The following is an 18,572-nucleotide window of genomic DNA, read 5'->3' as shown; positions in this document are numbered from 1 at the left end:
GGATGCATACTTTTTGTTAAGCGATAGCACGATGAGGGTAATCATACCCACAATTTGTATGCTTCCCGAGAGAAAGAAGTCGTCACGAATGTCGATGAAGTGGTCGAGCAAGTGCCTAGCAAAATCAATCACCTCCAGCATATCATCCCTATATCGATTAGCCAACCATAGCCAACTTAATTGCTCTTGAGATATAGCTCCAAGAGATTCCTTGGAGAAAAATGCATAAGTAAGTATGCGGCTAAAGTAGCGCATCGCTCCATGGACTATAGAGGCCGATTTGGAAGTTTGGGCACAATAAGCATCCTCAATAGAAATATCATCCCACCAATCATTCTCATCATACCTATGGTTGCGATGAAGAGCTTCATAGGCCGGATAAATCAAAAGCATGCCGTCAATGGGCTCCGGAAAGTTGAACATCTTGTTTAGGAATGAAAGGGGAATAGAATAGTCTTCATTGAATACTTGGAAAGATAGCGTTGGACATTCATTATCGTTACCATCCTTTTGCACATCGAGCGATGATAGGAATTCATAAGTGAGCCTTGCATAGGTGGGAGCACTAAGGTCAATGAATTGCTCAAGGCCCAAATTTCGAGCTAACATCCGTACATCATCGTCGATCCCAAGAAGAGTAGTGGTGTCACGATCATAGAATCTTGTAAAATACAGTTTCCTTGATGAAAGACTCTCAAATCGGTCCCAATGCTCTTGAACCGTGAACTTGATGCCATAAGTTTCTTTGATGGAGGAAGGTGGATCAATTGTCTTCCTCGAATTTGTAACCTTGGTGCGCTTAGCTTGTCTTGAACCACCCATCTACAAAATAATGGACAAAGGAAATGATTTCAATAGTAGGAATAGTGTGCCAAAAATTAATCATGTGTATGGGGAAAAATAAAATGGACAATATGACATGAGTTAAGCAAAAATTCAATAGAAGTGAATAATGCATAATCAAGCCATCACAATTGACACAAATATTACCTCAAATCACAATTAAGAAAAGCAACTATATACCATACTACCAACAATCATTTTCTCCATTATCACCATCAACATCAACAAAATACCCTAAAACTAAACATATGGAAATCCAACAAGATTCATGCCAAAATTCATAAATGCTCAAGTAAAATCATCATCATAATTAGATATTACAAAACCATCATCAACATATCCATAATCATCACCATAAAAACAAGTGGTAGTAATGGTGGGGAAAGTGAGGGTAGTACTAGCCATGCTCAAATTCTCACGATGTATGAAAATTGAAACTTTATCACATAAAACATGCAATTATACTTTCAATTGATAGAAAATCATAAGATTTAAGCAAGTAAAATACTACAACACATAAACATCCCCAACAATCATACCAACAAGTTTCAATTAAAAAGTACCCAAAATTTTCAAACTAGGAGTGAGAAAATTACCTTTAAGGAAGGAGAATGAAGACTTAGGTAGCAAAGTAATGAGAATTATGGAGAATTTGATGAGGAAAGATGAAAAATAATATGATGAAAATGGAGGACAACTATGAGCAACCACAATAGACCTGAGAAGGAAATGGAATGAAGTAGGAGAGAGGGTGAAAGGAAAATCGGGCTTAAAAGAGGAGGGAAACTAGCCCTCGTAAACCCAGCAAGGTGCGGCCGCACATCAGAGATGTGCGCCCGCACAGAGCTCGTGTGCGGCCGCACATTACCAATGTGCGGGCGCACAAAAACTGGGCCTTTCTTCCGACACTCTTCCTCCCTCATCATGTGCGCACACCCCTATGATGGTCATGGGGAACCATATAGGCAGTAGCTACACTTCAAATTGGAGTAAGAAAAATATGAAAATCATGAAAAGAAACACAAGTATGCACCATTCTCCATACTTACCCACTCTTCCAACTTAAGAATTGGGACAAGTTTACCTCAAAATTGGCATCAAAATTGTTGGAAATCAACTCAAACCATCCTACAACATCAAACACAACAAAATTAGATCACCAAAAACATCAACAAAACCCAAAGAAAAATCAAAAGAAAAAGGAAGAAAAAAAAATTAGAAAACACGGGTTGCCTCCCGTGAAGCGCTTAATTTAGAGTCTTAAGCTAGACATCCTCCACCTCTTTCAAGGCGGATCATAGAGAGTCATGTCATGAATGACCCCCACAAACACTCCATCATAATACCTCTTTAGTCTATGTCCGTTAACCTTAAAAGTTCTTGAAAAATCCAAAGGAGAAATTTCGATAGAGCCATTTGAAAACACCTCTTGAACAACAAAAGGGCCGGTCCAACGAGACATCAATTTTCCGGGACAAAGCCTCATTTTGGAATTGAAAAGAAGCACCTTATCCCCCGGAACAAACTCTTTCTTCTGAATGAGCTTATCATGCACCTCTTTAGTTCTAGCTTTGTACAAGCTAGCACAATCATAAGCATCCAACCGAAGCTCTTCTAACTCATGAAGGTCTAACCAACGTTGCTCACCCGCACTAGCCAAATCAAAATTGATCTTTTTAATAGCCCAATGAGTGCGGTGCTCAAGCTCAACCAGAAGGTGACAAGACTTTCCATAAACCAAGCGATAAGGAGTGGTACCAATAGGAGTTTTGAAAGCCGTTCTATATGCCCATAAGGCATCATCAAGCTTATTTGCCCAATCTTTCCTACTCCTTGCAACCGTCTTCTCAAGAATTAACTTAATTTGACGATTAGATACCTCAACTTGCCCATTAGTTTGAGGATGATAAGGAAGACCAAATCGTTGGTTCACTCCATGCTTCTTCAACATCTTCCGGAAAGCATAGTGCACAAAATGTGAGCCATTGTCACTTATAACCGCTTTGGGGATGCCAAACCTAGGGAATATTATCTTTTTGAACAATTTCATCACCACTTTATGGTCATTAGTGGGAGAAGCAATGGCTTCCACCCACTTTGACACATAATCAACGGCAACAAGGATATATTGATTCCCATAAGAAGATGGAAAAGGACCCATAAAATCTATACCCCAAACATCAAATATTTCCAATTCAAGTATTGGTTGTTGGGGCATCTCATTCCTCCTCGAAATATTCCCGGTCCTTTGGCATTGATCACAACTTTTGACATACTCCCAAGCATTCTTGAAGAGGTTAGGCCACCATAATCCACATTGAAGCACCTTAGAGGCCGTTCTTGAAACACCCATATGACCGCCACTAGGATCCGAGTGGCACATCTTCAAAACATTTGGTATTTCCTCATTTGGCACACATCGGCGCAACAATCCATCCACACCTCTTTTGTACAAGATTGGTTCATCCCACACATAGTGCCTTGCTTCTCTCTTGAGCTTCCTCCTTTGATTGTTGGAAAAAGAAAGAGGGAACTCCCCACAAGCAAGAAAATTCACCAAATCGGCAAACCAAGGGAGCTCCTTCATATTGATAACATATAAAGAATCATCCAACATCCGGTCCTCTATAGGAGACCCATCGTCTTGAACTTGAAAATCCTCAAGTCTAGACAAATGATCCGCAACAACATTTTCAGCACCTTTTTTATCCCGGATCTCAAGATCAAAAGATTGAAGCTCAAGGACCCAACGAATTAACCTCGGTTTGGATTCTTTTTTCCCAAAGAGATACTTCAAAGCCGCATGATCGGTGAAAACTATAGTCTTAGACCCCAACAAGTAACAACGGAATTTCTCAAAAGAATGAACAATAGCCAAGAATTCCTTTTCCGTTGTTGTGTAATTTCTTTGAGCACCATTGAGAGTCTTTGACATATAATAGATGACATGGAGCTTTTTGTCGATTCTTTGACCCAACACACCTCCTATGGCCGTATCACTTGCATCACACATGAGCTCAAATGGCAAATCCCATCTAGGGGCTTGGACAATAGGAGTAGAAGTCAAAGCTTTCTTCAATTTATTAAAAGCTTCCAAGCAAGCATCATTAAAGACAAAATCAACATCTTTTTGGAGAAGAGCATTTAAGGGCTTAGCAATAAGAGAAAAGTCTTTGATAAACCTTCTATAAAATTCGGCATGACCCAAAAACGATCTTACCCCTTTCACATTGACCGGGGGGGCAACTTCTCTATCACCTCAATCTTAGCCTTGTCAACCTCGATGCCTTTATTGGAAATTTTATGGCCTAGAACAATCCCTTCTTCCACCGTGAAGTGGCATTTTTCCCAATTAAGCACCAAGTTGACCTTTTCACATCTCTCTAGGCATCTTTCAAGATTTTTGAGGCAATCCTCAAATGAAACACCTCCCACGGAAAAATCATCCATGAAGACTTCCATTTCCTCTTCAAGCATGTCCCCAAAAATGCTCATTATACACCTTTGAAAGGTCGCCGGAGCGTTACACAATCCAAAGGGCATTCTTCTATATGCAAAAGTACCATAGGGGCATGTGAAGGTTGTCTTTTCTTGATCCTCGGGATGAATAGGAATTTGAAAGAATCCCGAATATCCATCAAGGAAGCAATAGAATTTGTGCCTAGTCAACCTTTCAAGCATTTGGTCAATAAAAGGGAGAGGGAAGTGATCCTTTTTGGTTGACGTGTTTAGACGTCTATAGTCTATACACATCCTCCAACCGGTGACCGTTCTAGTTGGAATGAGCTCACCTTTCTCATTCTCAACTACGGTCATACCCCCCTTTTTAGGAACGACATGCACGGGGGAGACCCACCTTGAGCTTGAAATGGGGAATATAATTCCCGCATCCAAAAGCTTGGTGATCTCTTTCTTGACTACTTCTCCCATTTGGGGATGTAGTTTCCTTTGTCGTTCGATAGAAGGTAGGGTGCCTTCCTCAAGTGTTATGTGGTGTGTACACAAGGCGGGGCTTATGCCTTTAAGATCATCAATTGTGTACCCCAAAGCACCTTGGTGCTTTCTCAAAACACCACATAACGCTTGAGCTTGGCTCTCACTCAAGGATGCACTAACAATAACGGGATATGTAGAATTAGGGCCTAAGAATTCATACCTAAGGTGTGATGGTAGAGGTTTTAGCTCTACCATGGGAACACCTTTACCTTCTTTGGTTGAGGCCACTTGCAAAGCATCTTGACTTGATATCCCCATGCAAGTTTCTTCTCCACTCCCTATATCGCCTTCATTAAGCAAATTTTCGTACAATTGCTCTTCCTTGGTTGAGATACCTATCCTTTCCTTGTTCAACAAGACACACTCAAGAGGATCATTAGATGTGAGCAAGTGCTCATGCATGGAATTCACAATATTATCAAGCACTTCAATTCTCATGCAATTTTCTAAAGAAGAGGAGGGATATTTCATTCCTTCATTCAAATCAAATTCAATTACTTCCTCTCCAATCTTAAGAGATATCTTAGCACTTTTCACATCTATCATAGCCCCCGATGTAGCAAGGAAAGGTCTACCTAAGATGATAGGTATTGTAGGATCTTCATCCATATCCAACACTACAAAATCAACCGGGATAACAAATTTCCCAACCCTTAAAGGCACATCTTCTACCTTTCCCTTAGGAATCTTGATTGACCTATCGGCTAATTGCAAGGTAATCTTTGAAGGTAGAAGTTCTCCTAGACCTAATCTTTGATAAACCGAATATGGCATAAGGCTAACACTAGCTCTTAAGTCACATAAGGCATTATCAATTTGGGTCTTGTTGATAGCACAAGGGATGGAAAAATTTCCGGGATCCTTCAACTTAGGAGGCATCTTATTCATGATGATTGCACTACAATGCTCGGTAAGACTAATAGTCTTCGCCACATCACAAGTCCTTTTTCCACTTAAAATCTCCTTAAGGAACTTAGCATAATTTGGCATTTGTTCAACAACATCGGTGAAAGGAAGAGTTAAATGAAGTTGCTTAAGCATCTCTACAAATTTCCCAAATTGCTCATCCAACTTATATCTATTATATCTTTGAGGATAAGGGAGCCTTGGTTTGCAAACCTCTCTCTCTTTCTCTATCACCTTCTCTACTTGTTCCTCACCAACATTTTCGCTCAAGGGGCATTCACCACCTTCAATTTCAATGGAATTCTTACTAGTTCTCTCATTAATAACACTCTTCTTAGGCACACCTCCCTCAAGGACCTTACCACTTCTAGTAACAATGGCATCTATAGGGTTCCTAGAATCTAAGCTAGGTGGAGTCAAAGAAGAAGAGTTTGCATATTCCTTGAATATACTAGTCAATTGAGAAAGTTTTTCACTCAAATCTTTGTTATAAGCCAACATGTAATTAAACTTCTCTTCATTAAAAACCATACACATTTCCAAAGTTTTGGCTTGTTTCTCAATGACACTTTCCAAAAATTCCCTAGAAGAAAATGATTGGACATGGGAATTATCATTTGAACTTTGAGCATTTGGAACTAAATCAATTGGGGAACCATCTTGAAAACTTGCTTGAAAATATCCCCTAGTTTGATTATTACAATTACCCCTAGTTTCATTTTGGCTCCTTTGTTGATCATAGTTATCATAACCTTGGTTATGATCCCCATGTCTATAGCCATGACCATGACCATTACAACCATGATGGTTATAGTTACCATGAATCTCTTGGTATCCATGATTTCTACAACCTCCATTTTGGTTATAATCATCATGATTCATATGATAATTCCTATTTCCAATATTCCTTTGAACATCATTTCTAGGTTCACAAGCATGATTATTGACATAATTCATATGTTCCATTTCACTTCCATCACATTCACTACAAGGAACATTTGGGCACATAGAAGCATTATGATCATTCATTCCACATAATTGACATGGCCAACATTCCACAATCATGCAACAAGTAGAAAGATTGGAGTTAGAGTGAGAAGATGTACCTCTCCCCTTAATTTGGGAGGGAAGAATTGGAGCTTGGGAAGGGGGCTTCTCAAGCTTTTCCTTGAGAGACATAACTTCTTTCCCTAAATCCGCAATCAAAATGGTCAAATCATTGATGACACTAAGTTGTTCGATCGAGTAACCCTTGCTTGTTGGTTCTCTTTCCACTTCTTGCCAATTCATATAATGACGAGCTACTTCATCAATAGCATCAACCACTTCTTCTTCCGTCTTGTTCATGATTGGGCCTCCGGCTCCGGCATCCAAACTTGCTCTCCCATGAGAACTCAACCCACCATAAAAGATATGTATGATTTGATAGGTAGGAATCCCATGGTGTGGACACTCCCTTTGATAATCCTTAAATCTTTCCCATGCTTCATAAAGGCTTTCATTAGGCTTTTGCTTGAACCCTTGAATCAAAGCTCTTCCCTCCGCCGTTTTCTTTTGAGGATAGAAACGGAACAAGAAAGCTTTGGTGACATCATCCCAAGTTCTCAATGAATTGGGCTTCACCTCTTTGTCTAGCCATTCCAAAGACCTTCCGATGAGGGAGAAAGGGAACAACTTAAGGCGGATGAATTCTTGAGACACTCCATTAATCTTGATCGTGTTACAATATTTTTCAAACTCCTTAAGATGGTTCAATGGGCTCTCGTTCTTTGCCCCACTATATTGTCTCCTCTCAATTAGGGTGATCATTGCCGGCCGAATTTCAAAGTCGTTTTCCGGTGTTGTAGGTGGAGCTATGGCGCTCTCATACCTATATGCACCGGGTACACCCAATTCTTTCAAGGTAACTCTTGAATTACCTCCCATGGCTTGGGATCTATACACACAAAACTCAAAGACAATATTAGTAGCACGACTACAAGTGTAGCCTAAGTGTAAAATCCTTTTGTATTTTGCAAATAAGTGGAATAGACTCAACAACAACATGCACTCAAAGCACCATTCCACGGCAACGGCGCCATTTTGATGGGAAGGAGAACGGTAGGTCGTTGGGCTACCACCCCACCCAATCAAACAAAATTTGTAACTTAACAAACCCCTATTTAGTGTAGTGGTAAGTCAAGGTCGAACCCAAAGGAATGGAAGTCGAATGCACGATGCCTAAGTTAAGCTATTCCGAAGTCTAGTAGGGGTTTATGGAAGAAACTAAGGCTAAACTAGGCGATGCAAAAGGCTTGTACTAAATGAATGCTAAGTCACTAGGGGAATGGATCCACATGCATCAACGATGAAGTTCAATCAACTTGGGAAATTAACCAATCAAGTCGAGCAATGTGAGGGAAAACCGAAATTGCAACCAAGAGAGTACATCAAGCTATTCTCCTAGAGGTCTAATTAGCGTCAACTACATCAAACACTAGCTAGGAAACATCACAAGATATCTCAATCGAGTAAATGTAAGCCACAAATCAATGGTCCGTATCAATGTGAACTCACAATGCAATCTAGTGTGAATAACAAGGGTGATCAAGCCTAATCAAGCACACACATGCACAAAATCAATCAACCAAATTAATCACATTATCAACTCAATCAATTTCCCCCAAATTAATCTCAATTCATCATCAATACATGCTTCACCACTACCCTAGCAAATAAACTACTCACAATCCATAAAGAACATCAAAATCAAAGCTAAACTAATCATCATTCCCAAATTCATCAATTGAAATCAAATTGAAACCAACAAATTCAATCAAATCAATCAAACTATCAATCAACCAAATCAAACAACAATACTAATGAAATCAAACATTGAATTGCATTAAGGAGTAAAGAATTCTTACAAACTTGATAGAAATCAAATCAAATGAAGCAATCTTCAATCAATCATCAAACCCACACTTTCTCTCTCTAAAAATGCTAAGAACTAATGTTTTCTCTCTCTAGAATCTAATCTAATCTAATTCTCTCCCATGAATATCCAATCTTCTCTCTATAAATGGAAAGAAATAACTAACAATCCCCAGAGGAAGTTGGGAAAGACGTCCAAAAATAGACCCACGTCGGTGCGGGCGCTCGAAGGAGAGAGAATGGTGCGCACGGAAGCACACCCAGGCAGGTGCGCCCGCACGCACCTGATGTGCGGCCGCACACGACAGATGTGCGGCCGCACACTCCTCTAGTGCGCCCGCACAACGCTGCTGCTTCCTCCTTTCTTCTTTGCCCTAGCTCACGAGGTGCACACATCCTAGATGATGATGATGGAGGACAAGGTAGGCAGGAACTTCCTTGAATTTCTTGAAGAATAGAAGCCATGAGGAAGGCATAAACAAGACCTTGAAGCATGCTCCTTGAACCTCACATTGACTTGAAACTTCTTGCACAAGCTTTAAGCATGAAAATGGAGAACTATGGAAAGGAAGCCCGGGAATCCTTGGACAATCAATCACAACCTACAATCAAAGGATAAAAAGCAAGTAAAAGGGAAAAATAGCAAGTAAACAAGAAAAAGCATGAAATAGAGAAACTAACTACAAAAATCATAAAATGAAGAAAACAAGAATAAAACTAAGGAAAACTAAAGAAAAGAGAGATAAAATGAAATAGAAATCATCCAAAAAGGAACCAAATGAGTGCCAAAAATGTCACTCATCAAAGAACAGGGTGGATGAGATGTCATTTACCCAGAAAGACTTGGAGAATACAGTTGCTGAAAAACAAAGACTTGAGTTAACTGAGGGTGATGCGAATGGAATGATAGAGTACTTCAACAAAATGAGTGCAGACAATCAAAATTTTTTCCATCTTTGTAGGTTTGGTAAAGATGGTGAATTACAAGATGTTGTTTGGGTAGATGCGAGGTGTAGAGCTGCGTATGAAGAGTTTGGAGATGTTTTCTGTTTTGACAGTACATACTTAACGAACAAATTTCACCTTCCTTATGCTTTGTTTGTCGGTGTGAATCACCACGGCCAGAGTATACTGTTTGGCTGTGCATTGATCTCTCGGGAGACGGCAGAGACCTACGAGTGGGTGCTGAGGACATGGCTACATTGCATGGGAGGCAAAGCTCCTTCCTCGATCCTGACGGATCAAGATCCGGCTATTAGGAAAGCTGTGCATATAACCATGCGTGACACTTGTCATAGGTGGTGCATTTGGCACATCCTTCAAAAGTTTTGGAAGTACGTGGGTAAGCATGAGCAATATGATGATGTGAAGGATGAGTTTGAGAATATCATATACGGTAGTTTAGATGCAGAAGAATTCGTAGCTCGTTGGATAGATGCAGTGGAGTATTATGAACTACAAGAAAACAGTTGGCTTGAAGGTAACGTATCAGCTTTTATGTGATTTGTTTGTTTTTACTGCTTTGGGTATATGGTTGTTGGTTGCTAAAGCTGATCTACCCTTAAGCTTGCTCGGTTACTCCACTTGCAGTTTGGGTGATTGTGCGCGCAGCATGGTTGAAGCTATTTTAGTGTTGTGGTATTGCATGCATTTGTGTTAATATGTACCACTGTATGTGTTGGTTGCAATTTAATAAATCAGGTGGCATTTATTTTGTACCACTAAGGTGGCAGATGTTATTTTCCATTATTAGCATTACTGATTTCCTCTTTGGATATGATGCATGCAGGTCTATTTGAGGAAAGGGAGATGTGGATCCCAGCATATTTGAGACATTTGTTCTGGGCGGGGATGAAAACAACACAGCGTTCGGAAAGCTTCAATCATTTTTTCAAAGGTTTTGTTGACAAGAACACAACCTTGTCTGAGTTTGTGCTTCGCTACTGTGATGCTATGACCATAAGGGCGGAGGCCGAAAGAGTTGCTGACTCTAATACGATCCGCTACGTGAGGCATTTAAAGACGGACTTCCCTACGGAGGAGGTGTTCCAGAAGTGCTATACAGACGCGAAATTCAAAGAAGTTCAGCGGGAGTGCACCAAGGTGTTGTATGTGCGATGTCTAGATCAAATTGAAATTGGAGATACTGTAGTGATTGAGTTTGTAATGGAGGACCGTGTTTGGATCAGGCCAAAAAATGCAAAGAAAGAGGATGTGACAAATGTTCGGAGATGCTATAGGCTTTTGTTTGATAGAACCACATATGAAGCAACTTGTGACTGTAAACACTTTGAGTGTCATGGAATCATTTGTCGACATATGATCTTGGCATATGATCTTAGTGGTGTGGGAATCGTTCCTGAGAAATACATCCTTCGTCGTTGGAGAAAAGATGTTCAACGTAAACACACACGTGTAAAAGTAGCTTATCATGATCCGCTTAAAACTGAAGAGGTGAGGCAGTATCACAAACTTATGGTGACTTGTGAACCAATTTGCTCGAAGGCGAGTGCATGTATTGAGGCCGTTCAGGCTGTGTCAGAAATGCTGCAACTCATGGACCTGAGAGTGGATGAAGTGTTGGAAATGGTTGCCAAAAAGCAGGAAGAGGAAGCTAAGGCTAATGCTGATGATGTTCCTGCAGAAGGTGGTGAAGGTATTGCTGGGACTCCTTCTTCTGTGGCGCATAACAAGCTACCTCATCCCACAACTACGCTAGTGACAGCTGGTTCCGATCTGCCAAACACCTCAACTCCAATAAGTGGTTTCCAAGGCAGTTGCGAAGCTTCTGCCTCGGGGAGGATTAAAGATCCACCATTACCGAAGAAGAAAGCCCACCGTACTACAAATTCGCGGTACCCATCATGCACAGAGAAAAAAGGCAAAGAAAAAGCTGCTAAAGCCAAAAATGCTTCAAAGAAGCAAGCTAACCAAACCCAAACCAGTGTCTCGGTGTCAACGAATGAATACATGCGGTCGGTTGGAGGTATACAAATGAGGGATTTGGATGGTTCTGTTGGTTACTTTACTGCTGTTAAGGGTAGAAACTCTGGTGGGGGGGTGTTAGCTAGTCTACTTAGATTTACTCCTGGTACAGGAAGGTCCAATCCGAATTAGAGTCGTATAAGCTGTATTAAATACCCCAGTGGTACATATTGAACACACATTAATGTACCATTTGTTGAGATAAAGCAGGAGTGCTTGCTAGTGACAATAACGCTGCATTGAAATTAGGTCCCAATTGCAGACACTATTCTTTTGTTACATTATTTTTGTTGTTGCTATTTTCAATGTTAGTTCAAAGTCAGCATGGAACAACGTACTTAGTTCCAAGTTAATGGTACAACAGCACATTTAAAAATGGTACATTTATATATAGTTTAATATGCCGCTGGAATTAAAAGAGTACATAACATTAATAAAACTACATGGAAAGCACTAGAAAGCAAATGCAAGAACTAGCAGGAATCAGTCATCGTCCAACCCAAAGTCATGGTATCCTTCCCACGGATCCACGTATGGGTCATTATAATCAGGCGCATGTCCGTCCCAAAACTCCCCGGAATCCGGATTGACCTTGTTATCGTACATTTGCTTTGCCGCCTTCAACCTTTGGACATACCACTGTGGGTAGTCATCATAGTCGAAGGGCTTCCTAGTGATGAGATCCAAGTGTTGCATCTCATCGTAGCCATTTTCAGCCAACATCTTGCTCCTAAAATACATGCATTGCTCCTCGCTCGAATGGATCATTTCATAAGGATCCTCCTGCGAGAAATTCATCCACTCTACAGTGACATGAACCACGCCCTTGTCATACTCGGACGTGAAATCATGGCCAAGTAGTAGAAGACAATACTTCTCACCTTCCTTACAGTGGTTGTTGAGCATGTCCTCCACATTTGCAGCCCAATCATAGTAACTCAAAAAGAGTTCCCAAAACCGAAGCCAATGCCTGCAGTACCACAAAGATCGCACACAATCTATCATTGTTTCATAGAAATCTTTGAGATTAACACTAACCGCAATCTTGTGAGCATCCACAAGGTAGTGCATGAAACAATACGCCTCTTTGCGAAAGTCTCCGGGACCACCTATTTTAAACGGCGTGAGGAATGGGTACTCGGGGTGGAAATCAATCCCTGTAATAGGATTTTGAAGGCCACCGCGAGCTATCGTGGCGGATTGGTGCGACCACATCATCTCTTTACTTCTTTTAGGGAGGTAAAAGTCTCGAATGACACCGTTAGCATCGTGATGGCCATTCTTTTTCATGTACTCCAAACGCTTCATAAGTCCCCTTGGGGTCTTACGAGTAGCCACTTTCTTTTCATCACTAAATCCCTTTGCAGCAAACACTCTCTTGCTCCTATTTCTCCCCATTTGTGTTATTTTTTTTTGTATGCACTGACTTAGCTAGGCATGTATGAAGTGAATTGGTCCTCTGCAACCGTTTCTTATATTGCTAAAGCCTCAATAAATTTCCATCCAACTACTTTGTGAAGTAAAACAAAACAATTTATATAATTCCCAGTGGAAGACTAAATGTGCCACTAGTGTAGTAAATAATAAATTGTTAAATATAACTATATTTTCTCATACAAAAGTCTACCACTGCATTCCACTCACTAACCTCACAATAATAGTTATTTTTTATGCAATAGTGTAATTCTGAAGTAGTTAGTTGGATAATAACTACAAAAAATAACTCCCTTACCGTCGTAATTAAAGTGTCAAAGTCAAAAGGGATAAAAGATTGGAAACAAAATTTTACAGTAGTACATTTAAATCCCGTTAGTCTCCATATTGTGTAGAGTTAGTACATAAGATTTCATCATAAATTATATTATACCAATAGCTGGGTACTTGTGTTTGTTATGACAAGACATCTCTCTGTCCCCTACTCCTGTTAGCTGAACCCCCTACGAGCTGACATAATTGCATAGGAATGAATGACTCATGGTGATTTGGCTACGAAAAATTCAAGTTACAATGGTACCACTTGCTTCTATATTATACCACTTCCCTGTTAATGGTGTAAATTATATGGTGTTTTGTTAGGGTACCATTAAGAGGGAAAAACGTCTAGGGTACCACTGGATTCTATATTGTACCACTACGCTGTAAGTGGTGTAATTTACCTGATGTTATGTACCACTGTGCAGTAAAATGGTAGAAATTGCAGGCCCTTTGAGTGAGTGAGTTAGTGTGCTTAAAATTCTGAAGTGATCAAAAAAACCTTGAGTATTCCATGGTTTGGAGGTTTATGCAGTATATATTATGGCGTTAAGAGTCTTTGGAGGTTTGGTAGAGGATGGAGTTATGTATACCTTAAATCGAAACAACTACGAATCAGAATCACTATATCATCCTTGTATTGAGTCACTTTGTAACACAACATACACTTCCATCAACCCTTGTGTAGGTAGTTATTCAGCTACTACGCACCCTATGGTTCTCGCTTATCGGAATCCAATTTTAGTGCTTCGATGTTCTACTCTACTCCTATAAACATGTTTAGGGGAAATAAGATCTCTAAGCAATACCCTAAACATGTTGTATTCACCCTCATCTCAATGACCCTTACCATAACCACTTTTCTAGTGGTACATATAAATGTCAGTATTGTACCATTCTAAACGATATGGTACACCAATATTTTGTCAGGGTACCATTAAGAGGGAAAAACGTCTAGGGTACCACTTGATTCTATATTCTACCACTATGCTGTTAGTGGTGTAAATTACATGATGTTATGTACTACTGTGCAGTAAAATGGTAGAAATTGCAGGCCCTTTGAGTGAGTGAGTTAGTGTGCTTAAAATTGTGAAGTGGTAAAAAAAAACCTTGAGTATTCCATGGTTTGGAGGTTTATGCAGTATATATTATGGCGTTAAGAGTCCTTGGTGGTTTGGTAGAGGATGGAGTTACGTATACCTTAAATCGAAACAACTACGAATCGGAATCACTATATCATCCTTGTATTGAGTCACTTTGTAACACAACATACACTTCCATCAACCCTTGTGTAGGTAGTTATTCAGCTACTACCCACCCTATGGTTCTCGCTTATCGGAATCCAATTTTAGTGCTTCGATGTTCTACCCTACTCCTATAAACATGTTTAGGGGCAATAAGGTCTCTAAGCAATACCCTAAACATGTTGTATTCACCCTAATCTCAATGACTCTTACCATAACCACTTTCCCAGTGGTACATTTAAAGGTCAGTATTGTACCATTCTAAACGATATGGTACACCAATATGTTTTGAGGGTACCATTAAGAGGGAAAAACATCTACGATACCACTGGATTCTATATTATACCAGTACAGGAAATTACTAACAAATTAGGGTACCACTACGTTGTTATGGTACTGATTAAGATTAAGTGGTACATCTTTGTGTGGGCCTAGGGTACTTATTACAGAGAGCTTTCACCATATTTCTTCTCCATATGTGCAGTTTAGGTAAATATAGCATGGTGGAGAAGTGCAGAAGATTGAATGTGTAAAAATAATAGGAACTGCAATAACAATACTTTCAAAATAGAAAATTTTATTATTTCAAGAAGGAGATCATTGCATTACACGAAAAAAAAAACAAAAAAAAACAATAAAGCTGAAAATAAAAAAGGCTCCAACAACTACTGCAGCAAGGACGATGACATCCAACAACAGCAACCCATGCACTACCCGGAGGGGGGAGGGGGGTTGAAGGTGCTCTCGTTGACCTGTAGAAACTTCTCCAGGGCCAAGTATGCTGCCCTCACCTTCACCGCCCGCTTATCGGAGCCGTAAGCAATGCCGTGTGCATGTTGGAGAAGAGAAACGTACGTGTAGTACCTGATCTTCTTCCCCAAACAGAAAGGGCACCTGAACCCCGCCAAGGTTTGACGCAGCTTCGTGGTGCCGTGGACAAGCGCAATGTATGGTTTCTCCGAGCACTCCTCGAGCTCGGAGTCGCTGTACACCGAAGAGTCACTTGAGGTCGACATGTTTTGATTTTTTTTTTTTTGAAAGGAAGGGATGAGAGGATACTTGTTTTTCTTTTGTGTGATTTCTCTTTGTTGATACTTTCTGAGATTGTGAATGTTGAATCCCTCTTGATGTGTATTTATAGTAGGGTGAGGTTGGGTCAAATTGTAATGCTAATTAATTGGGTCAAACTTTGTACTACTGAATGCTGTTCTGATTCCCAGTGGAAGTTCTAAAGGTGCATCATAATTTTTTGGAATACACTGTTCACACACAGTTTGACCATGATTTCCAAAGTTATTGGTAATCCGCTATTCCGAATACTTGTACAACTACTTACACAAATGTACTACTGGAAGCGAAATGGTATATCTGTTGTACTACTAAAAAAAAGGTGGTGAACAATACATTGCATATGAAGGGGGATTCCCATGCATTGAACGGTACACTATCTTTTTCAGTACCTTGACCTTTTGTATGACTCATGTTATTTAATTTTTTTTTTTTGGAAAATGTATCACGATTTCTGAAATAACCTGTTCACACGCACTTAACGGATGTATTCACCCTAATCTCCATGACACTAACCATAACTACTTAATTAGTGGTACATTTGACGTTTACTATTGTACCATTTACTACGATAAAGTGTTTATGGTGACAACGATCTAACATAATATACCATATTATGGAAATGTACACATAATGGTACATATGAAAGGGATAAATGTCCCACTATATGTGTCGTACTGAATAAAAACAGTCAAAATTGAGCTCGGTAAATGTAGGGTTTCAGTAAAAATCAGGCGCCAAAGGAGAATAACTTTCCCGCTCTTTGTGGTATTGATCATTTAACCCTATATATATACTTCTTCCTTAGGGATTCCAATCCAATTCATACTTCACCCTTAATTCCTAGCTCCGACCATTCCCTTTTCATTCATCATCTCAAGCTAGAAGCTTGCGAAGTGGTACTCCAGAAGCTATGTCAACAATGTCATCAGCCTCTTCGGGGAGTCGTGTAATTCGTCGACCCTGTGCATCTGCTGACATCTCATGGATCTCTGCAAAAATCTGCAACTGCGCCGGGGATGATGCTACCCTCGTTGAATTCCGCATTTCGATGTCCGAATTGAACCCGAAAAGGCCGTATTATAAATGTCGACACTGCGGCTACTGGGAATGGGCCCTTGATTCCGACCTTGTCAAGGACGGACCACCGAACAACATCGGGGGCGTAGTTCGTAGGGTGGAGGTGTTGGAGCACCAAAACATAAACATCGTTAAGATCGGTCTTACAATTTTAATAACTGCAGTTTTATTGTATTTCAAATCGTAAATCAAGTAATTTAGGTAGTACGGTAACGCATATGGGTTCATGATGTACCAAGTTATGTAAGAATGAAGTACTCTATCTACTGTTATTGTTTATCCAATTATTGTACCATCTCATGTTACTCTGTTTTAAGTTAAGTAATGAATTAGTTATTGGTATTTTCCTGAATCAAATAAATCATACATAACTGCAAGTGGTATATTAGATATTGTCAAATGTACCATTGATTAGGGTCGTAACCTTAGTAGTCCTATCAATTAAATAAGAAATGGTTCATTATTCACGAATGTATGTGGCATCTTGGAATTAATGGTAGGGACATAGATTGGCGCGAAAACATTTGGAAGTGAAGGGTTGCGTTTAATCGTCACCCCATGATCTTATAAGTTATAACTGAATAACTTCCTCCTCCCACTATTTATTTATTCAACTTCTCCCCCCTAATCTTTATTCAACTTCCATTCCTCTCCATTTCATTAACTTCTCTCCAAAAATCTCTTTCTCTAAGAATCAAAATTATTAACCTCTTTATTTGTTCCAAAAATGGTGAAACAGAACAAAGGAAAGGAGTCAATGAAACAATCACAAATAGACCAACCCAAATATTCAGAGTTACAGTTCCTTAATTAGATTGAAGGAGGAGATGTTAACAGAGCAGTTACACCACCATGAATTCATATGCAATAGCTTGAAGGTTCAGTTGAATGATGTTTCAGCAGCCATCGACAACATCAACAAAGAAAGGGCACAAACCAACGCTGCACAGAGCACAAGCGTGAACAAAAGTCCCCTAAGGTTGGGTGGTAGGGGTAGGGGTAGGGGTAGGGGAAGGGGAAGACCCACCAGGGGAGCGAAGACAGTGGCTATGAAGAGGGTGTCTGGTACAGGAGGAGAAGAAACTGGTACTGGACGAGGAACCACAGATGCTGGTGGACCTACTGGGCAAGATGGGGGAGCAATCCAACCGCCGGTGCAGGTCGTGGCACCTGAAAGGCCCAGGCAGAGGGGAAGGCAAGTAAGGCAAAGGAGTCCCGAAAGCCCCAAGGATGTTGCTCCATATGCGCCGTACCATGTCCGTGATAGGTGGTCTCAAGGGGATTCCCACACAAACTCCGGTGCGTACGGACACTCGGCTTCAACCATTGAAAAATTCGATTGACGGGTTAACTGATCAAAGTCAAATATTTATGTTTTTTTATTTTTTTTTTAAGTAATTTCTCATTTCAATGCTTTACTCTTCATATGTAAGGTTGGGTGGTATCTCTTTCTCTGGTTTGATATGTTTGAAGATGTTAGTGTGTTGTGTTGGTTTATGTTTTTAGTACTCAATCACAGTTTGCCTTCATTGTTTGTGCAGTGTAATTATATTACATGTTATTAACTGTGATGATGGTAATTATTATCAACACTTTGTTTACTTCTGCCTTCTGTTTTTTGGTTGGTTTTTCATCTATATTCAATTACATTATTTGTACCATCTGGAACAAAACCATAAATTTGGCTTTTTCAATGTACCATTTAAATTATTAGTGGTGCAAATTTCATATTTCTTTGAACATTGAAATAAATTTGGTTTAAGGTACACTAAATGGTACATTAAT

General features: G+C 39.9%; 1 protein-coding gene and 1 non-coding gene across 2 annotated transcripts; both read left to right on the top strand.

Moving 5' to 3' along the window:
• Window positions 1-7,180: 7,180 nt before the first annotated feature.
• Window positions 7,181-7,286, top strand: LOC145618823 (small nucleolar RNA R71). The gene has a single exon (XR_014108059.1). It is a non-coding gene; the product is annotated as a small nucleolar RNA R71 (small nucleolar RNA).
• Window positions 7,287-9,480: 2,194 nt separating this feature from the next.
• LOC145616951 (protein FAR-RED IMPAIRED RESPONSE 1-like) lies at window positions 9,481-11,775 on the top strand. The gene is made up of 2 exons (XM_081671664.1): window positions 9,481-10,138; window positions 10,448-11,775. Exons 1-2 carry the CDS (start codon window positions 9,481-9,483, stop codon window positions 11,773-11,775), a joined length of 1,986 nt encoding a protein of 661 aa, XP_081527790.1.
• The last annotated feature ends 6,797 nt before the right edge of the window (window positions 11,776-18,572 follow it).

This window comes from Chenopodium album, chromosome 26 (genome assembly GCF_948465745.1).
Source record: "Chenopodium album chromosome 26, dcCheAlbu1.1, whole genome shotgun sequence".
Taxonomy (NCBI): domain Eukaryota; kingdom Viridiplantae; phylum Streptophyta; class Magnoliopsida; order Caryophyllales; family Amaranthaceae; genus Chenopodium; species Chenopodium album.
This window is presented reverse-complemented; position numbering and strand designations above follow the sequence as displayed.